Here is a 19,614-nt window from a genome sequence, read left to right as displayed (position 1 = left end):
TTCCAGCCGTGCACAGCTTAGCAAGTAGAGTATGATTGCACATACATCCACAGCTCTTTCTTTTCTTTCTTGTAGCAGTCAGTTTGAAGTAATGTAAAGATACCGTACTCAGGTCTTCTTTTCTTTCCCTGGATACCGCTTCCGTTTCATAGTACATACTACATACAATAGTTATGAGTTCTAATCCTATCACAAATTTGAAAAAAAAAACTCTGAAAGATAGCTAAGAGTGGCAGTCTAGTACATTAAACTTAAATGCTCATCTCTTTTCCAAAAAAAAACTTAAATGCTTATGTCCAGTGAAGGTACCTGAATACAGTGCCGTGTACACCATTTTCTGTAGTAAAAGGCAATTCGTTAGTACAGTACCTCAAACTGAACTTTCCGGTTACTCCTACTACGTGCTAGTACTTGAGATGATGAAGAGCTACTACTAAGCTTGTTTAATGTTCTTCTGTGCTGAATCTTCACAGTAGTCAAAGTCACATGCTGTAACATTGCTGGGGTTCCATGCATAACAACTCCAGTCCTTTAAACTACTCTACCACTGCATAAAAAAACTGCAAAATTCTTCATGAACTCGCCGGTACAATGGTCCAGATCTTCCAGGATGCTGCCACTTCCACCGTGTAGAGCAGCAGTCAGATGCTGGTCGCCTTTGTGCACATGCATTAGCACATGGCAAATTGCCAATATGGTCGAACTAATGCATCATAAAGCATATGTTTTTGGGAAAGTAGATACACTGTTACAATCTGTAAATTAACAAATGTACTATAGCTAATATGGCCCCAGGACTGAATCAATTAAAGGGCATAAAAAGAGAGAGTAGAACCTCCTTAGAAGCAAAGGGGGGCAGGACAAGGAAGGAAAGGTATGCAAAGAGAGAGGAGAGGAGGTATTGGCTTTCAATATAAGTCGAGATTCTTCTCGTTTTAAAAAAAAAAGAGGAGAGGAGGGAGCAGTGTGGGGCCTCACAAAGCTTAATCTGCAAATAATGGCCGTTTTTAAGGGCCCTAAAGCTGATGCTTGCTGGGTTTTGGAGCCTCATTTGTATGCGCGGATCAATTTGACGGGCGGGTTCGGGAGCTAAGCCGGATGGATTTCAGCTGCTGAGCTCCTCCCGGCTCTTCTGGTCTGTCCCCCTTTGCATTGCCAACGCATCAGGTACTACTGAAACCTTTGCAGCCTCTGAAAGTTCAGATTTGCTTTCTGCTATTGTGGCAGTTTGGTTTCTGATTCGTTTTCTTTGGAATCTTGAGATGCTCCATCTTAATATCGTATGCTCTCTCGCCACTTTCACGTTGCCTTAGCTGTTCATTGCTCCTTTTTCTCGCTTTTACGGAGCATCTCAGCTTATTAACTGGATGCAGTGCATTTGAGTTGTAAGCTGTCAGCGAAATAGAACTCTTTGACCCTTTCTAGCTGACGAGTTACCCAGTGTAAGCGCGCCGTGCATGGCACTTACAAGGTGATCATAGGCCCAGAACCATTTTTATTTATTTTAGAGTTTCATACTTTTTGCCAAAACAAATAGAGTTTCGTAGTATTTAAAATGAAGAGAAGAACCACGCTTTCTGGTTGAAGCCTTTGGGGGCGTCAGTCTTGACACTTTAGACCAACGAATTCTTACTATTTATTATCAACAAGATAATCCCATTCAGTATTATTTTTTCAGTGGTGTAGATATAATACTGTAGTAGTATAAAGCAGTTGATTCATCCACAGAGCATCTCAAAATTCTGGTAGTAATGACCACGTAGTCTGCAGGTATGATACTTTATGTTCGCCGGGATCGATACAGCAGTTGCGACTATCAGTATCAGGTGGTGTGGTATTTTGGCGCTTTCAGAAAGGCGTCAGTGTGGTAGCAGTTCTTGCGATGTTACATACGCAAATCAAAAATAGTGTGTCACGCAAGTACTCATCGGCCAGCCACAAAAGCCAAAGAACATACACGAAACGTCCAGGAGAGCTTCCAGTTGTTGTCACATCCCTGTCACTTGGATCGTTGCTCGTGTCGTCATCTTGTCCCCGACTCTGTAAATCGCCATCAGAATACTCGCATAGCTTCTTAGTTACTAATGTTTTTCTTCCAAGAATTTTTAAGTCGAAAACAAGATGCGGGAACGTCTAGATGCTGAAATACTGACGATATCTTGGGCTCTGGGCTTGTGACGTTAGATCATATAACACAAAGCTAATTAAGATCTCATAATTATGCACCGTCGTGTCCAAAGAAAACTGGAACAAATGCTGCATCGGTGTTGCAGTTGCAGTACTGAAACTGCTGGCATGCTGCTCTTTAGCTAGCTGCTGCATTCATCCTGCGACCAAGTGAGTCATGAGCATGTGAGTGAAATTTGACAGGATACAGTTACACATATATGATATTTGTACAAGCACATGGTTAGAACTTTATCCATGCTACAGTACCTGCAAGTACTATAACACATGCAGACTGCAAAGAAACACACATGTGCACTGTTGGGAGTATCAGCGCATGAACCATAGGCAAACACAATCATGGATCTCTGACGCCTTCCCCTGTCCGATCTCGTGTCCGTTACCATCAGTCCATCATCATCGTGCATTGCCTCTTAGTCAAACCGGGATGAAATCAAAGGGTGATCGATGCTGATCATTGGGATGGATCTGTTCCTGTCCAAGATCTGGGAGGAATATGCAATTTATGTGAGAGAGTGGAATCTTTCTTGGATTCTTTTGCTTCTAAGTGCCCCCATTTGTCTGTGCACCATTGGCTGATTCACTGTCCTTGGACGGAATTCAGGCTACATGGCTTTTGCATGATTAGCGAAGGGACACAGATAGAGTTCCACGCAGGGTTCACAAATTCACGTAATTCGAGTCGAAATTTGCGACATTCAAAAACCGATCGGTTTTTAAAATTTGATTTTTTTTAAAAAAAATCACAAAATTACAAAAATTCTAAAAATACTGGAGACAACTATAAGACCTTCTGTGAAAAAAAAAACTTTCAAAAATAATGTCATTTGCATAATATTTTATATGAAGGAAGTTTGAAAAAAAAAAGTCGTATGAACAGGATGATTTAGCAAACACATATTTTTCGTGTGTAAGGCATATTTTAAGAGGATCTTTAAAATTTGTTTCACTTCATTTAGAGTTTTATTAATTTCTCCATGATTTTTACAACGTTCACAGGCATAAAGTGAACATGTTAAGAAACATTACTGTAATTAAATTTTACATGTCTATCATTATTTTTCCTACATAAATCATAGTATAAGTAAACTAATAAAAGTAGTTTCACTAATTCTGGAGGTGTGAATCGGTTAGTTATGAATTAATCTAGTTGCAACACATTTACACAATCCTGCATGTTGCAATAACTATTTCATGAGTTCATGTATTTTAAAAGGCATAGAATCATGTAAGAAGACTAACAAAATTAGTTTCATGATTTTTGGATTAACAAATAATTAACTATGCATTTAACTAGGTTTACCAAATACATTTTCTCACATAAAATATTCAACTTTTTCATGAGTATAAATACTTTTAATCATGTATATTATGTTACAATGAAACCAACAAAATTTATTTCACTTGATTTGAAGCTCATATGAATTAGTTGTTGATTTTACAAGGTTGAGCTATTTTTTTTTTTTGGGTTGAAGTTCACTGAAATTCAAGAATTGCGTTCGGTTTTTGAAGAAATTCAAGCGGAAAGAATTTGATCGGTTCTCGATATGGTTCAAAATGCAAAGAATATAATCGAATATCGATGAAATTTGATTGAATATCGACGAAACCAATCGAATATCGAGACCACAGTTCAAGCAGATTTTGCCTCGATCAACCGGGTTTAACCACACAAATTCATTCAAAATTTTCAAATTTTTGCTTGAATTTTTTTATATTCACGAATATCGGTAATACGAGGGGGGTAGCATTTTGACCCCATCGCATTTGTGAACCCTAGTTCCATGTAGCTTCCCCTATCGTATTTGTTATCTAGATATCATGGTGGTCTCACAGACGTTGTTCCGACCGAGACCATTACGTCAATAGGTTAATCGGTAGATCTCTCATTTTTCTCTACTATATAAAACATAAGTTGTTTTTCACGTCACTTCTTCTCTCTGCTTTTCTTTCATCTAATAAAAACCTTAAAATTCAAATAATTTATCTATTTTTTTAATCCACTCTCATCCTCCAATCTCTCCGTTTGGTTACAAGCTACAGATATATGATCTATTTTATTAATAAAAATAAAAAATAAGAGATAAATTAACATATAATCTCTTCCTAATTTTTTGGCCCCTATCTAAAATTAAACTACGGTATCGTTTTAGATGTATTTATTCGGTAATATTTTTACGACACATTCACATCTCCAAACCTTAGTTTATATTTGATATTATCATATACAATATTTATATATTTTTTACAACATACAGATATTTAACTAGTCTTCGCTAAGGCAGAAGACTGGATGGCTATGTCCGTACAATCTTCGATTTAGCTACGACATGTAAAAACACATGGTGTGGTAGGTTACATATCTGCAGCCAGCAGAAGGGGCGGGGCTAGGTGTACGTACGTGGTTAAGCAGATGCGCAGAGCGGAGCCGGAGAAAACGGCGAGGTAGAATCCGGTCAAGCGCTGTATGGTCGGCCGGCGGACCACAATTGAAAATCCACCCAAAAAGCAGGCGTTTTTGGCCCCGTTTCCCCGTCCGTTCCCATTGCCGCGATGGCTCGGCGTGGCGTGCGAATGTTGGCGAGGCGCATGTGCGCGCTCCGTTGGTTTGGTCCCCTGGTATGGCGATGCCTTTGCCTTGCCTGCCTGCACTGTTGGCTGCCAAAACAGAGTGCGATGTTACCCCACTGCACTGCTGCTATCATCCTCTCATCCCCTCCTACCCTTCCTACCATGGCCGTCACTGACCAACCACGATTTTCTTGATCCGTAAGAAGTCAAATAAACTTGTCTTATAGCCAAGCCATGTCATTTTGGAGATCAAGCATATAGACCATGGATACGATAATTAGGCTCCTCACATAATCCAACACATCATATTGGGCCCACAAGTCAGAATTTTTATTTACTCATCCATCATCCTTAACACTTTCTTCCTCGGCAACTGTGCAGCCACTTCCCCGCACTCACCCATCGTCCATGACCTCGTCGCACTAGCCTGAGCTCATTGTGCCGCCTCGAGCTCGCCTGTCGGTCCCAAGGTCATCAAAACTCCCCGAGCTCCTCCCTCCTCATGCCGCCCCGAGTTCATCCATCGGCCTTGAGCTCGCTCACCAGCCCCAATCTCTCCATGGCACTACCGTGAGCTCCCTCTACTATGCTAAGCTCTAGCCCAACCATGGCTCTCTGCCAAAGTTTGGCTTGGAGGAGGGTGGATATAGGCCCATCGTGCCTAGATTTGGGCAAATCTGATAGCGAAGGAGGAGAGGAGGATGAGATCAGGCATCGCCTAGGGCTAGCAATGACTCGAGACAGGTCAAGTCCCTACGAGATTTATGAGGGTCACGAGTCGGAGACCTGATTGATGGACGGGTTAGGATAGGTGTAGATTTCCACCCGTGGGCATCCACGGGCTCTCGAAAAGGCCCAGCCTAGCCTATGCCACTCACTTGGGCCTGACTGCCACACGCTTGCACCTGCCTCCCAGGCATCGCTCGTCCGCTCTTGGCCCTAGGTCACCACTGGTCACACCGCACTATGCCCACCCTAAATTGTTGTCCCACCCGCCTTGGCACCTTTGTCTCCTACTGAAATAGCACCCTTGGCACTTGCGAGTCCCCGATGGGTTTTGTGTCTTCGTCGGGTTCGGGACCAGAGGTATTTTTGCACCCATTAGGTGTATCGGGTCCATGTTAGATTTTTTTATTCGATCAGGTACATTCTTGTTGCACCAAGTCTCAACCTACCCTGTTGTGAGGCCTAGTATCGCCAGCGCGGGTAGAGGAGCTTAGAAAGTTCAGTGCCCTTTGAACTCATTGCCACTTACCATGGAGGATTTACGCGGTGGAGGGAGGATTTCTTAGATAGCTGCAGTAAGGGTTGGGTGCACGGATCGAGGTGGAGGTGAAAAGGCCCACAAAACATGTTCCTAAGGGTAGCTTTAATATATAGTTTTAACCAAAGATGTTATGTATGACACATCAACTGTTGCTAATATGGTACAAAACGGTCCAATATATAATGCCTTTCACCTCCGGCAATTAAAGAATTCATCCTGGCTAACTTTCCCCCAACCCAAAATTCCTTCACGCTTCTATTTATAGAAGCAGAAGCAGCAATTGTCTAACGGCTAGTTAGCAACGGTTAGTTCCCAACGAACAACAATAAATGCACAAACTAGATACTGTTGTTTATTGTTAGTACGGAGTGCTCATATAAGCTCTAGGTGCAAAGTTTTCACTTTAGCATCAGATGCTTCAATATATTTCACATTTGCCAGCCTTTTCTCTCTCCTCCTAACCACGGCCACCACCTAAAAACTAACCTAGAGCTGCCCTAATCGACTGCATCGGCTGCTCAGCGGCTCCAAGCGGTCGAGTCGCCCGGCGATTGCAGGAGCGACAAGTTTGCTCTCTCTTCCATGTCGGATTTCGCTGAGATGGCTTGGCTATAAGCCAAGTGATGTGTCGTTATTGGACTTGCTGTAAGCGCCATAGGCCCACTGATTCGTGGACGAATCCCGTAAAGTGGCGTGTCACTTGTGAGTGTGACAAATGATCTTTACTCCTCCACTACTGGTCTGCTGCAGTGCTGCTGCAATAGTTGGTCTGTTGCAGTGTTACGGCTTCTGCTGCAATAGTTCCCCGATCTGTGGAGAGCTGGCAATTTCTCTCGAAAGAAGAGGATCCTCAAGGCCATCTTCGCTTTACAGCGGCAGCTTTTTTTTTTTTTTGTCTAGCGAGTCGCGCGCCGAGCACTGGTGCAGGGGAGGCCGGGGCGGCGAGGACCAGAGAGAACATTTGCGCAGACGCGGAGGCGAGGAAGAAACTAGAACAATCTTACCACTAGTGATGGCGATACGATGGCCGGAAGCACCGTGCGAGGACGCTGTCAGGTTGGGTTGGGTTGGGTTGGCGCGTTCGTTTTACAGCCTCAGCCACGGCCGCACGTAATCCGGTGCGCGCGCGCCAGCGTGGGGTTTACTGTTCGCCGTTGTTAGATTTCAGCTCCAACAGTGGGCACGGCTGGCTGCACCGTTGGGGTCAGGAACTCAGGAAACCTTTCCTCGGCTGTCATGTGGCTATGGTTTCTTGCTAGGCCAATGGTTTGGTTGACCTAGATGGCATGGCCAGCTGAACTACCTGCCGCCGGTGGGTCTGACTCCAGTATCCAAATGACCAAGCAGCCAAGCCCACAGGTATCTCGAGCCTCTTGTAGCTATCAATCTATCATCGCCATCTTCTTTTGAGTTAGGTAACGGTAGCAGGTCGATCAGTAGCATAAGACTCCCTAAACCTTCTTTTTGGTCGGACAAATCAGCGTACGTGCAGTAGGTGCCAAATACGTACTAGATTAAAGATACTTATCGTCACGGATAAGTAGCGTAGGATGCAAAACAGGGAGATACACCTGCCTCGTCTTGTACCAGTAGTACTACGTTTTTTACTTTTCACGTACAGCTACGCACATAGACACATCTACCCTGCAGTGTCAACTGCATGTCAAGTTACGCACACGCACGGACGCTTCGGCATCACGTGATAAACGGGAGAACAACTGTGGCTTAACCTCACTCTGCTTTACTGTAACTTCACAGTAGCAGTACGCGTAGGAACAATAAAGTAACACAGCCATGTCGCCATGTCGGGCATACCAAAGTCATAGAGGGAACTATTTTGCCCGTCTCCATCACCTCCTATCTCTTTTCTTCTCCTTTTATCTTAAAAGGAACGGAGGAAAGCTATTGAGAGTGATAGCAGATAGAAGGACTTAGGCGCTATTTATTTTAGTTTAGATTATAATAAGCTAGATTATTTATTTCGAGCTGAAATAAACAGCTAGTTTATTTATCTAAATTATTATAAACTGAAGTTTAGATTATAACAATCTCATAAGCTATAAAAATAAGTTATTTTAGTCTTTTACTATACTATCTGTCAATAGCACTCCTCTACACTGAATCCCCAGTCCACTATTAAATACATTGCAGACTTTTATCATCTAAAAATAACAATCCAAGTTCTCCAGTTTATCAAATAATTTATAGTTTATTTCTCTCTAACTTATCATAATTCAACTTATTATAATCCACTATTTATAAACTGCTTATATAATTCGACTGAAACCAACGACAGGGCCTTAAGCCCCTCCCGCCCCTAAAGAGCCGCCACTGGCCACATGCTTCTAATTATGACAAAGTAACCGTGACTAACGAAAACGATCGATACGCGACGCTTTGATGAGGTTGCGATAACGAAAGCAAAATGTACACGCTCTTCTGCTGCTGTTGCGTGCGTAGATTATTTTCGTGTCCGTATCTTCACGGACCCCGCCCGGCCTCCATCCGTTGGACGGCAACACGCATGGCCAACCGGCAAGTCTGCGCTAGATGCGTCGTCGGCGTTGCGGGTGCGCCGGCCCGCCGGTTGCTTCAACGACACACTGCCGCAGGACCGTCCTGCGCGCCAATACACGACCCTCGGTACCGCCGAGTTTGGTGAGCTGCATTTGTCCAACTGCAAACTTACCACTTGATTTTGTGGTTAAAATAGTTTCGTGAAATGGTGCAACAGTGGTTGCTGCTAAACAACATTTCGGTCATGGGGGCAGGATGGCGGTCACCGTTCGAACTAATAACTAACGGTAGCATTTTCTTTTTTTGCCATGCATGCATGCATCAGAAATTTCGTGACTATATAGCTAGGCAGCTCCACATATAGGGTATATTTGATAGAGTTTTTAAAGCAGCTTCTCAGCTGGAATCAGAGGAGTTCTGCCAAACAGCAGCTTTCAGCATTTAGCTCCTTAAGTGGAATCCGTGGGAGTTATTCTCTGAAATGAACTAAAAGTTAGAGAGCTGAAAAAAACAGCTTCCCCTGATTCACTTCCCGCAGAGAATCACTTCTTCCATATATTTTATTTTAGAAAATCACTAGAGAATCACTTTTAGCAACAGAATCATTTCCTCCAGAAAATTACTCCCCGTAGAGAATTTGAATTAGGAAGAGAGCTCTACCAAACAGACTTATAATACTGATGCTGATCGAGCTCATATTCTTGTGAAGCAGTAATGTATGGTGCTAGTGTTTTCTTTTTTAGTTAGCGATAGGACAACTCACACAAAAAAAGAACAACTCACGATCTATCGGGCAAACCACATGCCTACGAGATATGATATATTTTTATATCGTGACCAGTTTGGAGTTCATAGTTTGACAAAGAAATTAGCATGTGAGTGGCGTTTACCCTTGGACCTCATGTGGCTTGTTTTGGGTAGAAACAAAACGACCTTTGTGGTTGTGGTTGTGGGTTCCCCTAAACACAACTTGATGAGCAGTACAAGTTTAAATACCACGAATCAGAACTGCTTTGTCAACATTGTGCAATTTATATTGGACAAAAGTCAAAAGCTAAGCAACCGACAAGTTATTTATACATTCTCGATTCTCGATAAAAACAATTCTGCATCCCCATACAGTCAAATGGGGTTTCCCCCATGAAAGAACTTGTTATTTATATATTCTCGATAAAACAATTTTGCATCTCCATATGTATATGTGAGGTTTTTCATGACCTCTGGTTTTCATCATGACAAGATCATTTTATTCGGGCGATTGGACTGAAATACCCTTTTAAACTGTTGTCACTTGATGGGTCAATATCCTAGTTGACATCTATTACTAGGCTGTCTAGTAGCCCTGCTGAACCTCACGCGGCACTCTCAAGAAAGGCATTAGGAAGGTCATATGTTAAGCAAGCATGCAATTAGGAAAAAGAAAGGCGAAGGCAGTGTCTGCCTGAGGACGACTCCTTAGCGATAATACTATAGCCGCCACCATGGAAAAGATCAGGCATAATCAACTGAGAGCAAGCTAACAATGTAAAGCGTAGTTCCGAGCTGTTGTTAACAAGGTACTGTTTAACTAGAACCAAAGAGAGGGAGGAAAATGGCGTTATTTTGTGCAGGTAAGTGTCTGGCTCTGCAAGCTAATTCCATTTAGGGCGTATACGTATATATATGAGAGTTGTTATGAATGGAAAATTAACAGTTCATGCTTATGAGCTGTTTAGGTATCAGGTAGAGTTTAGGATGGCGGAACTAGCTGTGTACGAGTTCTTCGATTTGAATTTGGATGTCTTGTATTTTTTTTCTTAACAAAATATATATGCATATGTACGTCTTGGAAAACCGGAAGCTGCTTCTGGTTTTTTTCTATATATATAAGTGTGAGCAACGTGGAGTCAAATTAATCTCAGGAAGAAACCAACTAACTTTCTGGAATTTTCTTTTCTTTTTATGCATACACAATATTTCTCAACATTCTAGGCATGATGATAACACTTCACAGTTTTGATATCATCATAAAAGGAACCAACTAACCGGTTAATTGGTATTAATATGCTTGACTTTGTGGAGTGATATTTCTCATGGGTAATCATACTGCAAAAGATCTGATTATTGAAAACAATTGTTAGCTATATTATATTTAATTAATAGATCTTCTAGTACACCCATTTTAAGAGTTTTGCAGATTTAGTACAAAAGTTCCAACATGAAAACTTACCTAAAAGGCCAGCTTTCCCATGTTTGCTTTTTGTGTGCCATCCATGACTTTTATCATTTGCGAAAAAGAGAAGAATTATACTACACACCAACATTATTATGCTTGGTCATATGTTCCAAGCTGGTCTTGTTTTAGGTCATCTTTTTCAGGGAAAAGAAATGTTCATGTCATTTTTTAGGTCACATGATATACACCGAAGTTGTTTTGTTAAGGGTAGTTCTGGTGGGTCGTCCATCGAGGAAGGTAGGGTTTTGATTAATGATTATATATATCCAATAATTGTGACGTTTAATCTAAGTAAACTACACCCGGCTCAAGAATTGAGATCGCAGGTAGCCATCAGCACTAGACCACATAGTGTGCATGCGGTTAGCCATGAGAGGTGGGGACTCGTGTTATCTCCATCAAATCGTGATCCCCATCGATCGGAGCGTCCAACCATACGTTCGGTTAGCTGATCCGTCGACTGTGTGATTACCTGTTGATTTTGGTTAAATTCATGCATGGTGGAATGGCAAATGGATTTTTTTTTCAGACTGTAAATGAACTTTTTCCCCGAGGCTTAAGGTGTTTAACTCTTTCATAGAGTGTTTGTTTGTTGTTTCTAATTATTGAGATTTTTATGTTTCAAAAAGGAGAAATTATTGGTCGGCATATATACGTGTGTGTGGGTAGGGGGGGGGGGGTGTTTGCGTCAGTTTTGCAGCCTAGTACCACCAGTTCAATAGTGTGAGGGTAGTAGAGCCAATTACAAAATGGAGAGCGGATGGTCATTAAATCTTTTTTAGAGAATAATTAATGAACTAGGTTCAGATCACTGCAATAGAATTAACTATATCGAGTGCATAAAGCAAAAACAATTGGACACAAAGTTATATATATATATAGAGAGAGAGAAAGAGAGTTTGCGTCAATTTTGCAGCCTAGTACAACCAGTTCAATAATGCGAGCGTGGTAGAGCCAATTCCAAAATGGAGAGCGGATGGTCATTAAATCTTTTTTAGAGAATTCTGCACAATAGTTTAGATCTATTTCCAGCTTAATTAGCCCTTTAATTGAGTTTGGTCCCTCGCCAAAATTAATGAACTAGGTTCAGATCACTGCAATAGAATTAACTATATCGAGTGCATGAAGCAAAAACAATTGGACACGAACTTGTATATTTGTCTAGGTACGTGAGCAAACACAAATTAAAACAATGTAAACCTAGACAAGTGTCCTTCCGTTCTTTCAATGGCACCCTAAACTAAAAGTGCTGCAGGTAGATGACGGCAGTTTAGCTAACCTACCCAAGCTCTTCAGCTCCCGTAAGTACTTGTCGTTGTCATGCATAACCAAAATCTAACCTATTTGTTTTTTGGGTCTAATTTTCATCTGTTTTCCTGAAGTGTTTTGTTCCTGATAATCCCCTGGTGCATAAGACCATAAAGAACTTCAAAATGAAAAAGCGAGAAAATCACATCAAATTCTGCTCCACGCACTGTTATTCTAATATTTCTAGTGGATTAAATTAATTCTCACAATTGCAATTCGTTCCCGTCACAATTGCAACATACTCAACTTTGTTATTAAACCAAACTAGGATGGATAAAACAGTAAGACGAGAGTAAGGAATCTTCATTTGGCATCTTGCTGCAAACATCTGCACACATGTCGTTTTCCAAACTAAGTAGTAAATAAATTGACAAGATAAAAAACAGCCTTTTTCATGATTTTTGTTCTCTTCTAATTTGTGTCTCATGTCAAATCCTATAGCTACCAAAACAGCAAAGAACTATTTCTTCAACAACCGTTCTAATAAAATTCCATGCCTTTTTACATGCTACACACTGAGAAGCTGTTTTGTTTTTATAAAAAAAACCTGGCACAGTCACTCTCACTTATGTAGAAACCAGCTAAGTGTATGTATGTTGCAATAAAAATAAAAATATTAGATACGGTAACATCAAATACAAATTTAAGATATATAGATGTGGATGCACCATGAGAGTATCATCACTCTCATCGAATCAATACGTTGAGTGCGATACCATAGTTTGACTTCATATGAGATAAAAAAGAGGAGGAGATTATCCGTTAATTTTCCTTATAATTTCTTTATTTTTTTCATTAGTAAAGCGAATTCCTTATCCGTATTCGGCAATGAGATACGGAGGTTGGAGGCTGAGAATGGATGATAAAAATATATAAATTATTTGAATTTTAGTGAGTTTTATTAGATGTGAGGTGGGAGCAAACTTGTGTTTAAAAATCTTTTTTTCTGGAAAGGAAAAAAAGAAACGAAAGGTAACACCGGCCTTTCTCACCCTCTCATGGGACAGCGTCACGGCCACAACGCACGAGAGCTTCAGAAGCAAAGATACCCAAAACCAAAGCCAGATATAAAACGAGTAAAATAAAACAACGGCAAAAGGAGCGAGAAAAAATAAATAAAAAAGTTCGAGCAAAATCCCCATTCCGCTCACTCCACCCCTGCGGCCCTGCCTCCTCGGCTCCTCCCCCTCAAACTGTAACGCTGCCTCACCAGTTCGCTGCTGCCCCTCGTCTCCGCAGGGACGTCGATCAGGAGCAGGAGCGGCGAATCTGGAGCCCAGTGGACCTGCATTGCCGCGGGGGCGCCGCGCGTAGCCAGATCTCCCCCTGCCGCGGCACCGGCACGGCATGGTGGCTGCCGCGGCAGCGGCCACCGCGCCAGATCCGGCCCACCCCGCGCGCCCGCCGCTCACTCCGGCGCTCGACAAGCCCAACTCCGCCGCTGCGCGAAGGCCCGCGCGCTCCATCAAGCCCGTCTCCTCGAGGTACCTGTCCGCCGCGGCCGCCGCGTCCCCGGCCTCCTCCACTTCGTCCTCGACTTCCTCGTCGTCGTCTCTCCGCTCCCTGTCCGCGCAGCGCGCCCGCGCCTCCACCCCGCCACCGCAGCACTCCACATCGCCAACCACCACCGCGGCGGCTTCGGCGGCGACCGCCACCGCGACCACGATGCGGAGCCTCTCGGTGTCGTTCCAGGGGGAGTCCTTTTTCTTCAAGACGTCGCGCGCACCGCGGGCCTCCTCGCCGTCATCCCCGGCCGCGCGGCGCGGGCCCACGCCGGAGCGCCGGAAGAGCGTGTCCTCCGTGCCGGAGGCCGATAGCGCGCGGCCGCAGCACCGATGGCCCGCCGTGAAGCCCAAGGCGTCGGACCCGCTCGCCCGCAGCCTCGACTGCAGCCTCGACCGCAAGGACTCCATCCTGGCTGCCGTCCACCTGCTCCGCCGCTCCATGGCCTTCGACTCCACCACCTCCCTCTCCCCGTCCGACCCGGCAGCTGCAGCCGCGCCCGACCTCTCCGCGTCCTCCGACACAGACAGCGTCTCGTCTGGTAGCAACTCGGGCGCTGGTGACCCCCCGCGCCGCGGCATCAGCGTGCCGGCGAGGTTCTGGCAGGAAACCAACAGCCGCCTGCGCCGGCTTCCGGAGCCCGGGCTGCCACTACCGTCGTCTGCCCGGAGGTCGTTCTCAGACAGTCCAATGTCGCCGAGGCTGCCGGGCCGGTCCCCATCCCCATGCCGGGGAAGCAGGGGCACTGCGAGCCCATCAAGAGGCCGTGGTGGGGAGGCATCGCCAAATGGGCATACGGTGCAGGCGCCAGCAAACGCGCCATCTATCATCAGCTTTGCGGCAGAGGTGAGAAGGGCGAAGAAAGGGGAGAACAGAATCGAGGAGGCACACAGGTTGCGGCTGCTGGACAACCGGCATTTGCAGTGGCGGTGCATTAATGCTCGGACAGATGCGGCGCTTCTGGTGCAGAGCTTCACTGCCGAGGTAAATTAAACCTTGATGTTGGTCTTATGTTTATCCGTTCGTTTTACTTTTATGTAACCTACATCTAGTGTACTACTACTAGCTAACCAAGTCAGTTTTTGCAATGGTTGCTTGCTTAAATTCCAAGCTGCAAATCTGTGACACATCTGAGGTATCTGTGATCTGCAATTGCACATTCTGTTCCTTATCACTAAGACTTGGGCCTTGCTTGATAGTGCTTACGGTTGTTGCATTCGAAAATTGTGTTGGATCATGTTGCAAGTCTGCACTATAAGAGAACAAAGGGAGTTCCCAATAGCTTGCTCATTGATTTGCCAAAAATGGATTTTAGCGACACTAAATGGTGAGCAATCACGACGAGAGAACTGCCAACTATGGACCTTCAACCTGTAGCTATCATGAACAAGTTCCAGGCATCTGCAGTACACGAAAATAGCATGGTTGAAATTTGGTACTTGTGGTGGATTTTTTTTCTGTGAAATTGTAAATTAGGGTGTCATCTAGACATGCATAGATTCAATACAGTATATGCCTCTAGACTTGGATTGCAGCAACTAGCTTGAAACGTAAGATCTTGTAATGTTGACACTTTTCCTTTTTATGCTCTAGTTGAACCCAGAAACTGCCTACGTAGTAAATTCCACTTTGATTAGTCATTAGCACAATCTTTTCACCTTAATCAACTAGCTTTACATGTCAAGGAGTCAAGCTCTCTGCTCATACTTCATACCCAAGGAGACCGCCCTTAGTTGATTGTTTGGTGCATACCCATTTCCACTTTACCACTAGGTTATGAAGGGATACAATGTTACCATGCTAGGAAAGCCATCGCTGTTGTTACTTATATGGATATCTCCTAATGTAGCATTCACCTAGCGGCTAGTCCAAAGGTGTGGCACCCTGTCTTGTTGCTAAAGGCCACTGTTTGAGTCCCTCTAACTACATTATAGGTGGTTACATTGTGGATTTTCTGGATTTTCATCTTGCGATTTCTTAGTTCTTTTTTCTTTTGTGAGGATTGTGGTCTATTAGTTGCCTAGCCTGTAAGATTTTATGATAACCAACTTCGCACACTTACAAAAAAACTACTGTATTTATAATCGAGTTTTTTTTTTGGCAAAGAAAACTTACCACATTCCTTTCCAGTCAAATGTAGCCATTTGATATAGATAGGTCTCATATCATCTGTGCATAAGAGAGAACGATCCAAACATGCTGATCTTGACTTTCACATGTACACATCATTACTTGCCAAGTTTCCAACACTGTTGAACCAGAAATGCTGTTTGGACTCCAATTATTCGCAGATGTAAAGGTGGAATTTGGATGGTCATGCAATTGTAGGCATACACAAGGATAGATTGGCCAATTAGTTGGATCTATTTATTTGAAAAGTATGGATCATAGCTTGGCACTTATTGCCATTACTTTTAGAAAGCTTGTGAACTCTAGGACAACAACGAGACTACTTCTGAGAACAAATTAATCTCAAATGAAGTGAAGTTGATACTATCCGGTTAGTCATGTCTTTCCTTTTGGGTGGAAGGAGAAGATACCAAGTCAAATCTGCAATGTTGCATTTCATATGCCAGTCCATGTTGTTGATTAGAACATTTGGCAGTTATCTGGATAATTTTGGCCCCTGGAATGAAGGATAAAAAAAATCTCGTGGAACATTTTCTCAAATAATGATATTGCCATTACTTTTACGGGGTGATGATGGCTCTATCCACTACACTAACCATCAATCTAGCTGTGGTACATGTGTTGTGATTGCTTGCATGATCCAAGCATTACCCTGGACCCCTAGTGCTTCGCATTTAGATTGTGGACACCTATGTGAGTCCAGTCACCTTTGAACCCATCTGTGGGGAACAATGCGCTTACAACTCAATGACTTACTAGATTGGATTGTTCTTCAAGTCTTGTGGTGAAAGCTCGTGAAATCAGTCAATTTGTTATGTTGCCAAAGAATGGATTTAATCAGTATATTTAGGAATAAAAGTTTTCAACTAAGATATACATAATTTTTTTATTCATCGCAGTACTCAGACTTCAAATATGCAGCTAATCCTAGTCATAGTGGATTAAAGTCATTAAACAAAGATAATAATTTTGTTTAATATAATAAGAAAAATCTCAAATGTTATTAACTACTTTTTCTTATTTATCTTTTCTTCAGAAAACCCTGCACAGTGCATGGAAAGAAATATCGAGATTGCGTGATAATGTCATTTCCAAAAGGTGCAGACTCCAGCTCCAAAAACAAAAACTCAAGCTGTTTGCTATTCTTAAGGGACAAGTAAGTGATTCGAAATATTTGTTGTTTAAAATTTAAACTGTTTATGTGGTTTGCACTAGGAATTTGCATTAATGCTGATTGACTTTGTATAGCTTATGCATTATGCCATTTGACATGTTCAGATGTCATATCTAGAGGACTGGTCTCATATTGAAAAACATCATTCAAGTTCTATGTCAGCAGCAATCAAAGCACTGAAGGCTAGTACTCTTCGCCTTCCGGTTGTTGATGGTGCAAAGGTTAGCAATTGTTTAATCAGATCTAGGTATCTGTCCTGATTTGGAAAGCACAAAATAATAGTTATCTCTGAGCAGGCTGATGTGCAAGGTGTGAAGGAAGCTGTTAACTCAGCGGTGGACATGATGCACACAATGACATCCTCGACATGTACTTTGCTATCAAAGGTGCATATATTCACCTTATCTTCCCACAGAGCTTCAATTAAAAATTATTTTCTTGGGTCTTTTTTTTATGATATACCGGTTATGAAAAATTGGCATGCCCAAATTGGAAAATTCTCCCGAAAATATTTTATAAGCTCCATCATGGTGGAAGGATATGTGCTCATAAAATATTTATTACAAAGCTTTATGTCTGTATTGTGTTAATCATCTTGAGGACTACGTTTTCTGAAGATACGTTTTGCAGTAATTGTGCATTTGTGCCTACCTGGTGTCCTTTGTTTTCAATGGCCGGTGTTGTTTCTTCTTTACTGATGTAACATACCTGTGTTTAAAGTTCTACTCCCTCCGGTCATATACACTCGTCGCTTTTGACTTTTCATGGTCTTCGATGTACAACTTTGACCATTATTTTCTAATAGAATATAGTTATAATATCTAATAAAAATATAATATTATAAAAGAATTTTTCAAGGCAAATCTACACATATGATTTTTATGTTTCCAAACTAAATAATATGTAAGCTATTGACGGTCAAAGTTTTAAAAGTTTGACCGGATCTTGGTCAAAGCGACAAGTATTTATGACCGGAGGGAGTAATTCCCTTATTATCTTGAGCATGGACTGCTCCTATGCTGTACCTTCTGAGTCATAATTTCAAATAAACCAGGGCTGTGTTGCCATTTCCAGAAAATGAAAGGCTTGGCGACAATATGCACACTGTTTTAAGTGAACAAATGTTTCATGTAGACTTAATGGAAGAACATATTGCCTGGATATGTTCGAATAAGCTGTCATTATTTTGTGGCTAATAGTTAGCTTATATTGGCTAACCCACTGGAGAACTAGCATCTTCAAATCTTTGGCAATATTGATATTGCATTCCAGCGGTTCTAGTGAGAGATCTGAAGGTTTTCGTCTGAAAAGGTAGCATCCCATAGAGAACAGGGCTATTTTCTGTTATTTTGGTAATCCTCGCATCCAGATAGGAAGACAAGTAGCAATAATGGACTGTTTGCTGTTCTGTTAACAATGCAATTTTACCTCAGCCTTACATGGCGTCTAGTCTTACATGGACATACATTACATGTCAATGGCTACTATTTCCTGTCGAAATATCTCAATGATATATTGTTAATTTCAGGTTGAGGGAGCAACTTCTGTGGTGTCTGAGCTTGCCAAACTCGCAACACAAGAACAAATGTTGTTGGACCAATCAAGGGATCTCTTGTCCACGGTTGCAGCAATACATGTATGGAGAACTTTTATGATCGATTTGCTCAATTATACTGTTTCGCATTGTTATGTGGATCACCATGTTAATTATATGTTTGTGAAACAGGTTAAGCGGTGTAGTTTGCAAGCTCATATGCTACAACGAAAGCAAAAGCAGAGCTCGACATAGTTGTAGATCAGTTTGCCTTGCCACGTTCGTGGTCACTAACATCACACGGCCTAATCTTTTCTCGCTGGAGACTGTGCTAAAGCCTAAAGGTAATAAAAGCTGTAACCATTTGTTGGGTGTGAAGTGTGTCCTAATCTGCTTGATCATCTCACCGAGTGTAGCTGATTCATGTAATTTTTTGAGTGCATATCACCATAGAAGCGATCCCTTTTACCTGCAGTCGTTGCAGTTGTTTGTATACAGAAATCCTAGCCTTGACCCAAAGATAAGCTTCCTGTAGATATGAAAAAGCTTGTCGTTTGCGTGCGTAACTCTTCTGTGCGGAGTGCTGGTGAATGTTTGTATTGTGGAGTGGAGACGATTGTTGGTTTGATACAGGTGTTTTCATGGCAAAATTAACAAGGAAGTTCATCCTGACTTGCTCTTGGTATCTGGTAGTCGTGTCTGCTTTGATGCATCCTGGTAACGTGGAACTCGAATTCTGTGATCTGTAAAGGTCGTGTTTGTTGTAATGGCCGTCAAATCGTTCTGTTGGTCCTGGTTTTGGAACCGTGGTTGCCGCAGCTGTTTTATGCCTTATGTGGTATGCTGATCCGGTTGGAATGCAAGATATTGAAATGCAATGCAATTTCATTCAGAAGAAATGCAACATTAATGTGTCAACATGTAACACCGGAGTTGTGAACGCGCGAATTGCACATGCAAAACGAAAATTTTCCTCTGTGCAAGCATGATAGTACAACAGTGGCTCCTCCAGTACACATTGTGCTACGATGGATGGTTATGAAACTGACCTTTTTGAAGGAACCCTGTTCGCTAGCTAGGGTTGATTGCTGGACGCGTCGTGAACAACTCCTCTGGAGTCTCAGCTTGCGAGATGTGGAGATCACGTAACAAATATGTAACAAAAGGACCCGTTTGCATCCGGTTTGGCGCCTCGTCACATCGTCGTG

The 19,614-nt window shown here is 42.6% G+C and overlaps 1 protein-coding gene across 1 annotated transcript; it reads left to right on the top strand.

Moving 5' to 3' along the window:
- The first annotated feature begins 962 nt into the window (after positions 1-962).
- Positions 963-19,078, top strand: LOC133911858 (protein SNOWY COTYLEDON 3-like). Its single transcript, XM_062354299.1, has 7 exons — positions 963-1,167; positions 13,305-14,552; positions 16,735-16,854; positions 16,977-17,093; positions 17,169-17,258; positions 18,401-18,508; positions 18,599-19,078. The coding sequence occupies exons 2-7, from the start codon at positions 13,413-13,415 to the stop codon at positions 18,659-18,661; spliced, it is 1,638 nt and encodes a 545-aa protein (XP_062210283.1). The 5' UTR covers positions 963-1,167; positions 13,305-13,412; the 3' UTR covers positions 18,662-19,078.
- Positions 19,079-19,614: the final 536 nt, after the last annotated feature.

This window comes from Phragmites australis, chromosome 3 (assembly GCF_958298935.1).
Source record: "Phragmites australis chromosome 3, lpPhrAust1.1, whole genome shotgun sequence".
Taxonomy (NCBI): Eukaryota; Viridiplantae; Streptophyta; class Magnoliopsida; order Poales; family Poaceae; genus Phragmites; species Phragmites australis.
The sequence above is the reverse complement of the archived record's forward strand: the minus strand, read 5'-3'. Positions and strand labels throughout refer to the sequence as shown.